This window comes from Prunus dulcis, chromosome 5 (assembly GCF_902201215.1).
Source record: "Prunus dulcis chromosome 5, ALMONDv2, whole genome shotgun sequence".
Classification (NCBI taxonomy): Eukaryota; Viridiplantae; Streptophyta; class Magnoliopsida; order Rosales; family Rosaceae; genus Prunus; species Prunus dulcis.
In genome coordinates, this window is record NC_047654.1 from 4760578 (window position 1) to 4777709 (window position 17132).

At 37.2% G+C, this 17132-nt stretch overlaps 1 protein-coding gene across 2 annotated transcripts; it reads left to right on the forward strand.

Moving 5' to 3' along the window:
* The first annotated feature begins 13937 nt into the window (after positions 1 to 13937).
* Positions 13938 to 17060, forward strand: LOC117627508 (haloacid dehalogenase-like hydrolase domain-containing protein Sgpp). Of its 2 annotated transcripts, XM_034359628.1 has the most exons (6): positions 13939 to 14110; positions 15460 to 15574; positions 15954 to 16105; positions 16184 to 16445; positions 16543 to 16729; positions 16762 to 17060. In XM_034359628.1, exons 1-6 carry the CDS (start codon positions 14076 to 14078, stop codon positions 16767 to 16769), a joined length of 759 nt encoding a protein of 252 aa, XP_034215519.1. In that variant the 5' UTR covers positions 13939 to 14075; the 3' UTR covers positions 16770 to 17060. The 2 variants fall into 2 exon arrangements, with proteins under 2 accessions (XP_034215518.1, XP_034215519.1); XM_034359627.1 differs by having other exon boundaries at positions 13938 to 14110; positions 16543 to 17060.
* Positions 17061 to 17132: the final 72 nt, after the last annotated feature.

The window sequence follows — 17132 nt, forward strand, 5'->3', positions numbered from 1 at the left end:
CAGCTCTCCTCATTCTTTTCTTAGGGTTCCATCAATTTCCACAGCCACACTAGGCTCAAGCCACCAATTTTTATCTCAGTCGTCCAGAACCAAATGAAAACAAATTGTTCAATTAACGATACGAATTTAATCACCTAAGTTAGTAATTACTAGAATCCTTAAGAACATAAATAAAATAAAAACTAATGCAACAAGAAAAAATAAAATAAATACTTAACGTAACCTCTAAAAACCCATTTGCACAAATACAATTAACAATCACCAAGAACCCAGATGATAAGAACCCCAAAAAATAGGAAAATGTAACAAAAACTTGAAGAAATACTGAATCAACTACTGAGGATGGCGATAGAATTACAAGTGGGTATCTTTATGTCTTCATGAATGACAAATGAAGAGCAGTCATGAGAGAGCTTGATGATTGTCTGGACTTTGCAGGCAGTGGTTTTTGTTTTTTGGTTGTTGATAGCAGTGAATTATGTTCTTAATTTTAGCAATCAGCAACCAAAGAAAAGTATGGGGTGTAAACACAATAATAAGTTGGATGTTCTTTTTTGTCTTTTTATACAATAATAAAACTTAAAAGCTTAATGATGTAAGTATTTGGGTGAACAAAGAAAAGTATAGGGCTTAAATAGAAAAATTCTTTTAAAATATAGACCAAAAGACATTTTTTGTCCCTGTAGTTTGTCTATTTTTCACTTTTAGTCCTTACAGTTTCAATTTGATCAATTATGCCCTTATAGTTTTATAATTATAGCAATTTAAGGACAAGTGGCAAATTCTGTCAATTTCTTTCACACCATCAGGGATATTTCCGTCCATTTATGCCATTTAAATGTTATAGCCAAGATGAAACTCCCATTTCATGTTCTTAATGTTTCTATTTGTTAAGCTGACAACAGTCAATTATACCAAGCATAATTCAGTTGTTTATCCAACAATGATATTGCAACAATGCTTATAACCATGCAAATTATATGGAAATTATGTGAATGAACGTTTGATTAACAATTGTGTTTCCTAAGGCCATCTCTAATCCATGAGGCCAAATCTCAAATATCCCAAATTTTAGCCCAAATCATCTCCCAACCCAAAAAAATTGGGGTCAAAATTTGGAAAAACCTAAACTTGGAGCCAAATACCAATCTAGCTATTGCCCGGATTGGAATTTTTTTCAATATAGCCCACTCAAGGCTGATGCAGCCCATGTGCAAGGAGGTGTGATTAGGGCCCGTGCTGCTGTTGCTGCAAATTTTGTCAGGCCACGTGTCGCAAGCTGGTTAGGTTGTTGTTGGAATCCAACGGCACAATTCAAACAATAACCCAAATTAATGTTCCACATTAAATCCAAGTTATTTTAATCGTAAAAATAAATCCAAGTACTAAAATTTAATTTAACGGTCAAAATAATATTTAATATTAATCTAAATCAGATCAAACCCCAAAACTCACTCCAAATTTTTTTTTTTTCTATTTTTGAATTTATTTTTCTTTTGTCAATTTCATCAATCTCCTTTCATCATTTTAGAATAAAATTATATTTGTGGAATTTCAATTTTTGAGGTTAAATTGTTAAAAAGAAAATAAAAATTTATGAAGTTATTTAAAAAGATTAAATGAAGAAAATTTATCCATAAAAAATAAATTAGACTCAAACCATTCTTAAAATATTTTAATAAAGTTGCATACTTAAAATTTGAGTTAGGAGGATTGGGAGAAAAAACAATTTGAGTCCAAACAAAATCCAAATAGTTACGTTTTGGAGGAAAAAATTTGAATTTAGCCCTAAATGAATTGGAGAAGGCCTAAAGTCTTTAACTCTGACTTTAACATTTAAATGACAGAAATGAACGGAAATGCCCCTAACGGCGTGAATTAAATTAATGGAATTGATGGCGGGGAAAGAGACTTGTAATTGTGAATATGCTTTACAGTACGCCGACGTAGACTGCCATTTAAATCAAGGAAAGAAAGCCATTGAGCCCTATATCAGCCATGACATGGAAACCATTTTGGGGGTTGGGCCCACCACGCATAAGTCTCACAATTTGATGAGCCAAGGATGGGAATAAAACGTTGCATCATGAGGAATTTTTCTGCAGCAATCCTAGGAATTGAAATGATAATTCTAGGGTTTAACCAGTTTTACATGAATGTAGAGAGGTGAGTGGGTCCTTACAGATCTTGTTGTAAATTAGTAAACTTGTTGTCGACGGAGGTGACTTTAGAACACGTGGATGTAACGAGCATCAGTGATCAAAATTGTTGATCAGAAATTTTTTTTTTTTCCCCCTTTAATTTTCTAATTCTAAATGAAGCAAATTGGGGAATTTCAAAACTTTCTCAAGTTTCTGAGTACACTACGTGACTGGTGTACCATCCAATAGATGGAAGACATATAGAATATTGGCAATGCATGCCGTCACATATTATAAAAAGAAATGCAGTAAGTTAGACAATAATTTCACATATCGTATGTTTATTAGATGGTACACCAGCCACGTAATGTACCCAGAACATATAAAATTTCTCCAAATTTTGGCTCATAAATTCTTGAATGCGTTTAGAAGCTCCTCCTATGGTGAGATAAGAAAACGAGTAAACATAGATAAAGTAGTAACCTTTAATTAAAACAGAAATGCGCAGGGACCGCAAGCCTAGTGCTTGGGTTGGATGCTAGGCTAGCTACTGACTGAGTCGTGAATCTCGCGGTCTATGTATATACATATAATTATTTGTGGGATCCCTTTGCTTTATATGTGACGACGACGAGTCATATTTTCTCTCAACCGTAAAGCATATACATTATTAATCAATAATAGCGCAAAAAGAAAAGTGTATGGAGGGGCTAGCTGTGCTTTATACATGTGTGTAAGAAGAGTAAAGAGCTAAAGTACTTTTTCTATGTTATATATATACAGTGTTTGAGGACTCTGTGCAGCAGAAAAAGAACCAAAAAAAAAAAAAAACAAAACAAAAGATGAGTCACTCAGGAGGAGCTATGAAGCTGATGATGGTGATGATGGCCATGGCCCTGCTCACCACAAGCCATGGCATTGGCATCCACATCAACACCAGCGTCATCACCGGTGATTACTCTGCCTCCCGGTGCAACGGCCTCACCGACACGGCGTGCCGGATCGCTCACTCGGAGTTGGACTTTGACTTGGAGTTCATGTTGGACTCGGAATTCAGCATAAGGCTCCTCCAGACAATTTCTGAGACTGTAGTTGGGCAGTCGTTGATTGCTGGCCAAAGTGCCTGTAACCGAAAGGGTGATCCAAGCTGCCATGGCAAGCCAAACAACACACCCAAGTCAGAGAACTGCGCTCAAGCAAATACCAATAGGGCTTGCTACGGACACGGCCGTTAATGTGCCGCTACTACTACTGGTGTCTTTTGTTTCTTTTTCTGCTTCTTAATATTTAGTGCCCTACTCAATCTGCGTCAGTTTAATTTCTGTGTACGTTTGTGTGCTTTTGATTCTCTCTTTTCTTTTTTTCTTTTTTGGTTTTATTAAGGAACGAACTTGGGATGTTTTGTATCATTTAGAAGAACAAGTTGGTTGGTTCTTCAAATATTTGTGTGCTGTAATCTTGTTAACCAATTTCAAGTCTATATGATTTACTCTTTCTTTTCAATGCCGGAAAAATAAAACATTACAATTTTGTGTGTATCTGGTACAACCGTACAAACCGGTTTGGGGTAGAAATTATATGAGAATTATTAGAAGAGAGCAATCCGGTCACCAAGTTAAAATTTTTTTTTTTTGGAGGGAGGATCACCATCTTAATTAATAGTGAGCATTTTGTTACATGAATTTAAAAAAATTAAACTCATCTAACGACAATTAATATTATGATAATGTCCGTACATTCTCTATAAACGCCTTCTGTACAATGAATGCGAGAAATTAAGTGATATTTGATATTGATTAGTCTTTTTTTCATATATGATTCCTCGATTCATTAGTTAAGTTGCTTAAACAAGAGTTTAATAAATACATTACTTTAGCATATTTCTCTTTTTCCTCTTTTTCACTTTGTCAGACAACAGCAACAAAAGAAAAGGCAAAAGCTAGCATATTGAGAGTGATTCTTGTACAACAATGTAGAAATAACCACGTACTATAAAAAAAAAGAAAAAAAACGTCTACCTACCATACTATTTACACCACGTACTTCAAATATTTTTGCACTGTAATTGTGTTAACCAATTTCAAGTCTATATGAATTACTCTTTCTTTTTAATGTCGGAATTAAACCTTAAATGAGCAAACATAGCAACTAAAGATTAAATTTACAACTCGGAAAAAAGGGAAGTAGAGAAAGTTAAAGAAGGAATTCCTACGGTGAGAACAATGGCGATGCCTTGACGTGGTGGTCTCGACTTTGGATATCTTGAACTTGGGGAGCGCAAAACAGAAAATGTGAGTGGAAGAAAATAAAGTGTTAAACATAATTTATATTCATGTGACACCCCGACTCCAAATTAAATGTTTATTTTAATCAATTTAATTAAAATTACGAGTTTACCCTTGGGGTAGGGGTAAATTGGTCACTTTCTTATCCGGAAGAATTTTGGGACCAGGAATGGTATTTTTGAGTAGATAGTACTGAGACGAATTCGTAGACACGCGGTAGGCTTGATTCGGAGTTGTAACGAAAAAGTTACGGACAAAACACTCTTAGTGGCAAACTTGTAAATATTTCAAAAAGGGATAGAGTAAAAATCAGATTTTTTACCTCAGCTCTCTCCCCCCTCTCTCACACGCGACACTCTCTCTCTCCCCGACGTCCACTCTCTCTCTCTCCTCGGTTCTCTCAACTCCGGCCACGGCAGGACACGAGACCGGTCCCGTTCGACTCGCCTCGTCGCCCCGACCAAGACCTGCCCATTTTCTCCTTCGGAAACTACGAATTCCAGCCGCGAGCTCGACGGTTTTGAACCGAAGCTTTCTCGCCGTCGCGCCGTCGCGCCGCCGCCTCCGCCGCCTCCGCCGCCTAAACCCGGTGATTGAGTTATGGTTTCTCATCCATTTTACGAGTTCTAGCTGATGATTGTGTAGGTTTCGATCGATTTTGAGTCTAGAAAACTGATTAGAAAACCTAGGTTTTGGGCCGAATTTTAAAATAAAATTTCGGCCAGTTGCCGCCCGAATTGGGCCTTCCCGTAGTTGAATGAAGTGATCCTGACCTCGAGTAGAAGCTAGGGTAGGAAGGGTGAGCTCGGGTGTGGAGTTTTTCCGTTTCTGGAATTACTCTACACACCCACGCGCTGCCGGCGCGTGTGGCGGCGCGTGGGCGAGTCTGCTGGGGATGTAAATTAACCCGATGAGATCCTTAGGTAGTCACGAGCGCATAGGAATTCGCGGATCTCAATTCGGATGCCGTTTGACTATCGAACGAATTTTCGCATATTGTGCGTTATCCGGGTTCGATGGGTTCCGACCGTTAGATCTTTCCCGAATTAAAATATGTTGTTCTAGGTGTTCCTAGGACCGTATGGGACTTCACGAATTATGAATTGGAGCCCCGGATGTTCCAATTCAATAGTGCAAAGTTTGCGGGTTAGCGATAACTGAAAAATCGTGAACGAATCCTAAACCTGTAATTGGACCTTAGGATACCTTCTTCAACATGCACGTAGGGGGGATTTGGGGATCTAATAATTTAATTTGTGATTTCCGCTTCGACGAAAATTTTATATTAATTAACGGTTCGTATCTCGAATTAGGTGTTTCGACTGCACGTACTCAGCTGGCAGGACCCTCACGTGGTCAGGCAGCGTGGGATTATCTGTGAGTGGACTTTGTTTTAATCATATGCATGGTTTTAATTGAGGAAAGTTTCTGCATAATGTTTTCATGGCTTATGGAATTTATATATTATATTCATGAAATGATTTTGTTGGTCGGGTAGCTTTTGGCTATATATATATATATATATATATATATATATATCGAGTTTGGCATTATTGGGTTTTAAGAGTGCTGTGGATAGTGGGGAGGTATAATTACATATTCGCTATAGATGAGATATTGGGGTAGTTGGAGGTTGATGTGGAAGAATGTGGTTGTGGAGAGAAGTTGTGTGATTACACTACGTAAGTACCTTCCCCAGTTACTAGTCTCACTCGCGGCGTTGGATGTTCCAGCGTGTGAGACACTTTCCATATGCGGCGTTGGATGTTCCGGCGTATGGAAGGACCTTGTATAGAGTTTAGGGTCATCACCATGGCGTTGGATGTTCCGGCGTATGGAAGGACCTTGTATAGAGTTTAGGGTCATCACCATGGCGTTGGATGTTCCGGTGTGTGATGATCCAGTCTGCGCGCGTAGGACATAGTTTGGAAGCTACACATGGCGTTGGATGTTCCGGTGTGGGAGCTTTGGAGTTTCGTCCCCCGGTTGGACCGCTCATCCCTAGACGCAGGATAGCACCTGGAAATCCTGCGGACCAGTCAAACGATCCCCCAGTTGGATTGTTTTCCCGGTACCTAGGTGGTGTGATGAGTATATCGTATATCGTATAGCTTTATTTTATATATTTATAGGTATACTTATATAGATATGTATGGTTGAGTGTGTAAGGAATTAGTAGCTTGACAGGAGTGGTAAGATTGAGAGTATGGGGATTTTCGTGAAGGAGATAACTGGTGTTTTTGAAACGTTTAAATGAATTAAGTTTTGAGTAATTATTTATTGTTGTGTGAACCCGCATGTCCTGAGCATTATTTTTACATGGTGGGGTTACTATGTTGTTTTTAACTGCAAATCTGGTTTTTGTCCACTCACATATTTTCTGTTTTGCGCCCCCAGCCAGTAGTCTTTCCAGGAAGCGTGCAAGTGGTGTACGAGGCCCGAACTGTGAACCTTTCTAGTTAGGAACTGAGTAATTTCCTCTACTCAACTGTTCTTGTAATCAAATTCAGTAGATGCTCTGTATCGCCCTTGATAGATTTTACTTGTGAGGCCGGAGGCCACTTTAGCGACTTGTAGAATTGTGGAAGCATGCTGATGGTTGGGATTATTATTATTACTGTGTGTTTCAGGTTAAGTAAATTTTGTTGGGATTGCTTATTTAACAGGGGAGACTCTGCCAAAATTTTGGTAGAAAGTCTCGAGTTTTAAATTAGTGGGCCCGGCATCGGATTGATGTTGGAACAAAGACGGGGTCCGCTTCGGTTTTCGAGAAATTCCGGGGCGGGTCTTGTCAATTCAACACTCCGTTTTACAAAAAAAAAAAAAAAAAAAAAAAAACCCATATAGCCTTGTAAAAGCCAAGATGAACCAATATTATGAAATTTCATAACTTCAATGATCCAAGATACCAGTTTCCAACCCAAACACAATTATGCAAGCAATTTCATATGTGAAAAATAATGCACATTTAAAAATAAATGTCCACTCACAACAAGTCCAACGATGCTCAATCCTGAGAAGACTCTTCCTGTGAAGTATACGGAAAAATGAATACCTAAATCGACGATTTTGGTCGTCGGAGTTGTTGAAAAAGTTTAAAGCACTCGGTGCTTTCAAAGCTCATCGCGGCTTAGGGGAGGGGCTGGGCTTATCAAAGATTGGTCCAGACGAGATCACTGGCTCCTCACGGTCATTTTCCTACTGATTGTGAGGCCTCACATGGGCGGAGCAAGAAGATCGCCGACCAAGTGTGGCAGGCCTGGTCTTCACGAAGAGATAGAGATGCGAGAGTTGGGGAGAGGAGAGAGAGAAAGTGACGCGCGTTCCTTTAAAAAAAATTTGAGTTTGCAATAATTACGGTTTGTGCCACTGCACTTTCGTTGATCAAAACGTCCTTGTTTCTACTCCGATCTATGAACTCATGAGCTCAAGCACTACGCAATGAAACCAAGAAAATTTTCAAAATTAGTCCCAAGCAAAAAGTCAACTCTAAACCGCCAAGGAACCCTAAGGTAAAAGTCATCCTTTCAGTTTTCAGACCTTTACGCATTCATTACAACTCGAAATTGAGCGTGCCACCTGTCTACAGACTCGTGTATCACCGAGATCTAAATAACGATGCTGCTCAATTCTCCAAAATCCTTTCCGAACAAAAAGTGACTAAAGTGTCCCTACCCCCAAGACAAGATTGTAATTGCACAATTAAAATAATTAAATAAAAACAATTTGTTGGGGTGGGGTGTTACAAAAAAGGACCTTGGTTTGCGGACAAGTGGTCTCAGGTTCGAATCCTCATGGCACCTCGGTAGTGTGTGTTTGTGAGAAACTCTCTCCCTCCTCTTGTAGTTTAGGCTATCGCTTGTGTTTTTTTTTTCTTTCCCAAAAAAAAAAAAACATGAAATAGTTAGTGTTGTGTGGTTCATGTATAAGAGCATTTCTACCAGTTGCCCCTTGCCATGACAAGATTAGCCCTAGGGCAGCCACTATTCACATGAATAGTGGCTGCCCTAGCCCCCTTCAGCAAAATGTGTTTCCAGCAGTTGGGGCTTGCCATGGCAAATACTATTCATTTTTTTGTTTTTTTCACAACTTTGTTTACTTAAACAATTAATTTGGATAAGATTTTTGGGTTCCTACGTGTCAATACTATTCATATCGGATAAGATTTTCGGTTTCAAATTTTAGATAAATTTCAAATTTCAGATACATTTCAAAATTCAAATTTCAGATAAATTCAAAATGTCAAATTTCAGATACATTTCAAAATTCAAATTTCAGATAAATTTGAAATTTGAAATTTCATTTGAATTTCAAATTTTAGATAAGATTTTCACCCTCTAAGATTGCACCGTGTGTCATATCTATCTGTTACATTTTTCTATAAAACCAGAGGTTCAGCTCATACCTCCCACACCAATTCTTCTTTATATTTTCATTTCTCAAATTTTAGTTTTCATTCTCCAATCTCAATGGCAGACATGGAAGAGGTTTTGGAGAGGCAAGAGCGAGAAACTAGAGAAAGAATGCGTAGACGAGCTGCAAGCAAAAGGGCGCAGAGAGAACTAGATGAGCAACTTGGCATAGCAGTTGCTTTGTTGGAGGAAGAAAACCAAGGTCGCCGTGGTTCACGAGAAGGCCGTCGCCCAAATGTGGACAGACATAAACATTCCCGGGGTAAGAATCTTATGGAAGATTATTTTATCCCACAATCTCTGTACTTTGATGTTCATTTTCGAGGGAGATATAGAATGCAACCCCATTTGTTCAATAAAATCATGCATGATATTTGCAATTATGATGAATATTTTGTTCAAAAGAGAAATTGTGCTGGAAATTTGGGACTTCTTCCAGAGCAGAAGTTCACAGCTGTGATACGAATGTTGGAGTATGGGTCATCTGCTGATCAGGTGGATGAGATTGCTCGGATGGGGAAGTTCACTGTTTTGGAGAGCTTGGTGCGATTTTGTGATGCAGTGGAAACTCTGTACACCAGAGACTACTTACGCAGACCTACACCCAGAGACCTGCAACGACTTCTCCAAAAAGCTGAGTCTCGAGGATTTCCTGGCATGATTAGTAGCATTGACTGCATGCACTGGCAGTGGAAAAATTATCCAACAGCTTGGCAACGGGATTACGGAAATAGAAAAGGGCAGAAAAGTATCATCCTGGAAGCAGTTGCTGGTTTTGATACATGGGTTTGGCACGCCTTCTTCGGAGTTGCCGGATCTCAAAAAGATTTGAATGTCCTACGTCAATCCCCAGTGTTCAATGATGTTTTGAGAGGTGAAGCCCAAATATCACATATGAAATTAACAATACCATCTACCAGAATGGGTATTATCTAGCTGATGGCATCTACCCGAGGTGGACAACATTTGTGAAAACAATTCCACATCCTCGATCCCATAAGCAAAAAATTTTTGCTCGCTATCAAGAGGGGTACAGAAAAGATGTTGAGAGGTGCTTTGGTATCCTTCAAGCTCGGTGGGCTATTATCAGGGGCGCGGCACGTCTATTTGACGAGGAGGTGCTTAGGAGTATAATGATGACTTGTATCATCCTCCATAACATGATTGTGGAAGATGAATATGATTACGATGCTCATGACATGTATGAACCAAATCCCATGGACACGGCCCTAACACGAATTTATGAAAAACCAGTGGGGCCAAATGGAGAACCAGTGCAGCATGAACCGTTGGTTAGAGACGGTAGTTTTATGCCCCGTATGATTGATCGCTACACGGAGATGCAATCGTCGTATATTCATGAACACCGTCAAGTTGACTTGATGGAGCATTTATGGGTGGTGAAAGGCAATGAAGGAAATGAAGGTGAATGAAGTGAAGTGAAGAAGTTGTTTTTAATTTATTATGTTTATGTTGTATTTTTAGTTATGCTTTGTTTTTTTTATACTTTATTATTTTTAGTTGTGGGTTGTTTATTTTTTATGCTTTGGTTGTGGGTTGTTTATTTTTTATGCTTTGGTTGTGGTTTGTTTTTTTTTTTTATGCTTTGGTTGTGGTTTTTTTTTTATGTATGGAATGTTTTGAATAAAAAGGATTTTTGTTGAATATTTTCTTTATTGACTAAAAGAAAAGCAATACAACTAATAATAAAATAAAATACATGAATTAAACAAAACAAAAAATACAATGAAATCAAAGGTACATGAATTAAACAAAACAAAAAATACAATGAAATCAAAGGTACATGAATTAAACAAAAAAAAAAAATACAATGAAATCAAAGGCAAGTAAACTAAGACATGAAAGGCAAACAAACTATTTTAATGGTTTCCATCATTTAACCAATCCGTGTTGCTAGGTCCATCGTCACGAAAAAGTCTTCGTCTCATAACATCCTTTCGTTCTAGCTTCCAAAATTGTTTTGTTTCAGGGGACATATGGCTTGTATCCATGGCCATGGTTTCCCGATTTTTTTTTCAATGTTTTGTTCGCGTACATACTCCCTTTCTTTGTGTACATACTCCCTTTCTTTTGCATATTCTACTTGAATAGCCATATCGTGCTCTTGTTGTTTCAAGTCCATTTCAATTCTCATGGCTTGGTGCTTTGAAAGTTCCTCCAAAAATTGAGATGCATTCTTGCTAGAATTACTCCTTCTCTTCGCCTTCGCCGCCTTCCTCCCAATAGGCCTTGGCTCATTTTCAATGGGTGAGTCTTGACTCATCGGGGAATCCATAGGTGAATCCGATGCCGGCGTCTCATGAAGTGGAGTCTCGTTCAAGACTACCGTCGGAACGGTTGGAATAATTTGGAATCTCTTACAAGTCTTCACCACCTCCCAACAATGGGTATGGTTGAAACTTTTTTTCCCTTGGCCAGTAGCACCAAACCACATTTGTGCTTGGATAATCTATAAAAAAAAAAATGAAATGGAAATGCAAGAAAATGTATAAAATATTGGCAATGCAACATGTAAAAAAAAACTAATGGAAATTAAAGAAATAATAAAAAAAAATGCAACATGTATTAAAAAAAACTAGAGACATATTAACAAAATATATAAATTGCAAGAAACATTTAAATAAAAATTAATATGACATAGAAATTAATAGAAGAAAAATGACAAATAATTTACCTCACTGCTAAGGTTTTCTCCGCTTCGATGGTTGTCAATCGCTTTTGCTAAGGCATTTCTCCATTTTTCCAACTCTTTATTAAGAACTTTCCACCTACTGAATAATGCCATTTCTGTACGTGTAGAACCAATTGCCCTTTCACAAAATGCTTGATGAATTTTTTTCCACATATGAGAAAATTTAATCTCATTGCCCGTTCCGGGACAATGACTAACTTGGACCCAAGCCTCACACAAGCTAACATCTTCCATCATGCTCCATGCCCCTCCATTTTCATTAGAAGAACCCATAATATGATAGAAAAAAATTACAACTTCAAAGTGAAAAAATATTGAATAGAAAGTGAATAAATTTTGAGGAGAAAGTGAAAAATAGTAGAAGAAGAAGAAAATATATGAGGAGTTGGTGTTAAAAGTGAAGAGTATTGGTTGGTATTTATACATAAAAAATTCTGTAATTTTTGTATATTTTTTAAAAAAAAATTCGATTTTTTTCAATTTTTTATTGCAGAAAAATTGGATGCCGTTGGATTGAAGAAAAAATTCGAATCGGAGCGACTAGAGGCTGCCACGTGTCAAGTAGCCGTTGACGGCTACTGTAGCGGTGAATTCAAAATTTTTTTTAACGTTGGCGCGTGGTAAAAAAAATTCGAATCCTCAGGGCTGACGCCAGCCTGGCGTCAACAATTTTGTCCGCGCCCTCGGGCTCGAGCTCGGGCCGAAATCGCCTTCGGACCTGCCCGTTCTGGTGGACCCCACGCTCGCCCGGGCTGCATCTTCGCTGCTGAACTTCGTTTTTTCGCACGAACCCCCCCCCAGCCCGAGTCCAATGGCACTGCTGGACTTGCTCTAAGATTGGGCAAGTCATATAAGCCCATACAACTCTAGTCTAAATTGAACTTTTGCAACTGAGCCCAATTGGGTACGTGGATATTCCCCAACTGGAGCAGAGCAATTCGACCTAATCTGCATTCTCTCTGTTTTTGTTTTTTGGTCAGAACCCAATGTATGTGACGAATAAAAGAAAGGAAAAAAAAAAAATTCAATCTCTTTGTTGTGGGTAGGTGGGCGCCCCACATGTTACAACAGCATAACTACAAATATGAAATCACAGTGATGTGGTAAAGTATGAGCCCCTTGAATATTTTAATACTGAGATATCAAGAGGACGTGACCAACTTGGTTTCCTCTCATACTTTTATGAACACGTGACTATGTACCTTTAGATTAGCCTAGAAACGTGTATGAACTGACTGCCAGGCTGCCAGCTTCCCCAATATTTTGGAGAATAAAAAAGTGGAGAAGCCACTCAATCTGCCCGTGACTAAATATAGTAAATATGCCTTTCGAATAATAACCCATTGAGGGCCTCCACTCTTTGATTATTTGTTATATGCCCTTGACCTTTATGATTTGTATTCTCTTTCATGGATAACAAACAAATAATTAGATAATTCGTAGTAAACGTTAAAGGTAAGCCTAACCTAGCGGACAACAAATATTTGAGTAATAAATGGGTTGGAAACCAATCCTCATGTTAAAGATGAGTATGAACAAGTTTTTTTTTTTTTTTTTGGACAAAAAGTACGTATGAACAAGTTTTAAGTTGACATTTTGTAGACATTAAATTATTTTAGATTACAAAGTATATTTGGTTTTCATATAATTTACTTGTATCTCAACTTAACTAGTGGAGAACGAGCTTATGATTGGACCTTCTGTAGCTCACTCCATTTGATTTTTTATTCATTTTTTTTTTCTTGTAAAAGCACACATCCTAGCTAAGAGCGGCTCTGAGATTTTAAAGGTCCTATACCAAATGTGCGAATAAGAACATAAACTTGCAAAGAATTTTTATAAATGCTAAACCTAGGCTATAGGTGGTTGGACTTTTGGCTAATTAAGTATTGTAAATTATATTAAATATATGTATATTACTTCTTATTATGTATCTTCGAAGTTAAAGGAATGACGTAGATGATTTTTTGTTTAGAAGCGTGTAAAGTTAAAACGAATATAAAATAATATAACAAAATAATATATATATATATATATATATATATATAGTGTAAACAAAGTCATAATTTGGGGCCTTCTTCAAATGAGGACTCTATTCAATTACCCACATTGCATATCTCAAGTTTGCCTATGAATTTAATTGAAGATCTTATAAGTTATAACTAATGGAAGAATAAGTCTTATGGATTTGTATTAATTTTAACAAATGAGTTTCTGAATCATTCTAATAAAGTTGGAAACATAGTCAAAGCATACGAAAACAGGGGAGTTTAGTAATATTGTCAAATCTGTGGTGCAATTTTCTAATTTAGTCATAGTAGGAATACTAAATAGTAAATACATAAAAAAAAAAATGAAACAACCAAAGAAGGAGAATAAAAAGCCAATTCTCTCGTCTGCTCGTTTGAACACTTCACTGTCTTCCTCTGATCAGTCTGCTCTCAGATTCCCATTGCCTTCATCAAAACAAAACCCAAATTCCGCAGAGAAAGCCCTTGCAATATCGTCCACAGACGATCAAACTATGGCAGCTTATTCTGGTGAAAATTCAGTGGAGAGGTACCCTGTGTACACGCTTTGTGCTCTCTTTGATTTTTCTTGCAAACATTGACTGAAATTTTGATCTGGGTAGTTCTTATATTTCACAATTTGTTTACTGTTGAATGGCATTCTCACAAATTGGAGAAGATGATTTATAGGAGTTTATGTTGCAATGACAGTGTCAAACTTTTGTTATATCATGTTGGGTTGTTTTTTCATTTTTGTTGAGGTTTGTTGTTGTGAAATGTGAATTGTAAAGGATTTATTTTTTGGGAGATTCACTATTATACCCAATATGGGGGCCCAAATTATAAAAATACCCTATATAAAATGGACTTTAGAAACACACCCAAAGCCCATTTACAACATAACAAAAAAACTTTTAACTTCTTATAAATTACAAAACTGCCATCAATTTCTTAAAACAAGCCAAACCCCAAAATCTCATAAAAATACCCAAAGCACTCAATAGGGCATCAAAGTAATTTAATAATTAATATTAAATTCAATAAGGCTAGCTATCTTTTTTTGGGTTTTTTTTGGGTTTGTTTATAGGAATTCAATTGTGTAGGGTTTATTTATAATATTAGTGCTAGAAATGGGTATATTACTAAATATCTCTTATTTTTTTTGTGTCAAGTTTCCTTTTCATTGTTTAAATTTGAAGTGGAATGTTGAACCAATTTATATTCTCTCATGCATGAGGAATTAACTATGTGGTCTGATTGCCATGTGCATCCATGTTTATGTATGTATATGTCTGTATATTCAGCTTAGTTTGACTTGCATGTCAGTGTTCTCTCCTCTAATATTTTAGTTTGCACTGATTGTGTATGTTGATTGTTCTTACTTTTTAGATTGCTAATTCCCGTCTTTTCTACCAGTGCTTTTGCTTCTCTGCCATCATTTAGCTTTCACCATTTGGGGTTCTTTCTTCCCCATTTGATTTATTATCAACTTTGCAGTCAATACTGAATCAGTAAGTCAGATAGCCCAGTTAATTTTGTTGCAAAAGAAAATAAAATGTTAAAGGACTATACCTTACCTGATCCAAACATAATGTTGTCAATTTTGTTTTTTTAAATATTTTAAATCTATGTACTTTACACCAGTAGGCAGAGAGAGTAGAAGCTTTTATATTCACAGAAAGATGGCAATGTGGACTAATTTAATTTTACAAGGCACTGCTACGCGGAAGAAATGATTCTGCGTGATCTTTTATTTTGTACGAGTATAAGATTTTTGGTGTGTAACTTCTTGTTCATTCGTTCTATACTGCATGAAACAAAAACCTTTGTCTTTGACTTGTAATCTTTTGGTTCTGACGCCTTATTGGCTTTTCTTTTGTGGTGTGTGTGTGGAACCAGCAAAAGTTCACTCTCTGGAATTGCTCCACTTGAAGCAGTACTATTTGATATTGATGGAACTCTGTGTGATTCAGATCCCATTCATTGCCATGCCTTCCGTGAAATGCTTCAAGAGGTAGTGTTTCATTTTTGTTTTCTCCAATACTCTGTTACAAAGATAAGATTTAGGATTTCTCTGGTCATAATTTTACATTGTTTTTAACTGCATTCATATCACACCATGAAAAGTGCAAAGGATGCTTCTACTATTTCATGGAAGTTGGTCATACTTTGTAGAAATTTTATAACTGTGAACCGTAATCATATATACCATGAGAAGGTTACGGTTCACAGTAGGCATATTTATAATGAAAGGGTGAACTATAATCATATTTACATGAAAAGTTACATAAGGAACACTAATTATTTACCCAAGGAAGCTTGTAATTCAGTAGAATTTTGAGAACCTTTGAACTGTATAGGTTGGTGATTAACTGAAGTGGTGAACTTAACAGATAGGTTTCAATGGAGGGGTTCCAATTACTGAAGAATACTACATTGAGAATATTGGAGGCAGGCATAATGATGATATTGCCAAGATACTCTTTCCTGATGATTTCCAAAGAGGCTTAAAGTTCACAGATGACAAGGAAGTCATGTTTCGAAAGTAAAAGCTTCACCTTCTCCATACTTGAATTTTCATTCAGGTTCCCAGCAGCTTATATGATTTCTCTGATGGAAACAGATTGGCCCCAGGACAATTGAAGCCTGTGAAGGGCCTCCATAAATTGAGGAAGTGGATTGAAGGTCGCGGGTTGAAACGGGCTGCAGTTAGTAATGCCCCAAGACCAAACGCTGAACTAATGATCTCAATTCTTGGCCTATCAGATTTCTTTCATGCTGTTATTCTCGGGAGTGACTGTGAACATGTGAAGCCACATCCAGAGCCCTACTTAAAGGCACTTGAAACGCTCAACGCATCAAAGGATCACACTTTTGTGTTTGAGGTCTGCCCCTTCTGCGGCTTCCTTTTAAGATTTTTATTTTTATTTTTTTTCAGGAACTTCTGAGATTTTAATATCTTTTCTGTTTTTGCTTTGGCAGGATTCTGCTTCAGGGATTAAAGCTGGAGTGGCAGCTGGTATGCCGGTTGTCGGCTTAACCACCGGAAATCCAGCACATCTACTAATGGAAGCAAAACCTACCTTTCTTATAAAGGATTATGAGGATCCGAAGTTGTGGGCGGCATTAGAAGAGCTTGATAAGAGGGGTGGTACTGCTATTTCTACAAGTGTAGCTTAAAACATCTATCATCTCAATCAAATGATTAGAAATAAATCTGTGGTAAAATAAAGGAGTGATTTGAAAGGCTATTGCTGCCATATATCTTGGTCCACTTATAGCTGTTAATTCTGGAAACAGTATAATTTTACTGGTCATATAATCATAAAGTGTTAGTAGCTACAGAAATTGGAAATGCAGTCTTCTGTTTCACTCTAAGGAAGTGAGGGGCAGAGGCATGGATCTGATTGAAAAGGTTGGAAATGATTCATCATGGAAAATCATATTTTGAAGATTTCAAACTATTAGATAATCGTAAATGAAAATTTCTCTTGTGATCATGTGGTAATGTGCATCTATAATTCTACTCTGAAAATGTCATTATTGGTTGAAACAAGAAGCTATGTCCATGT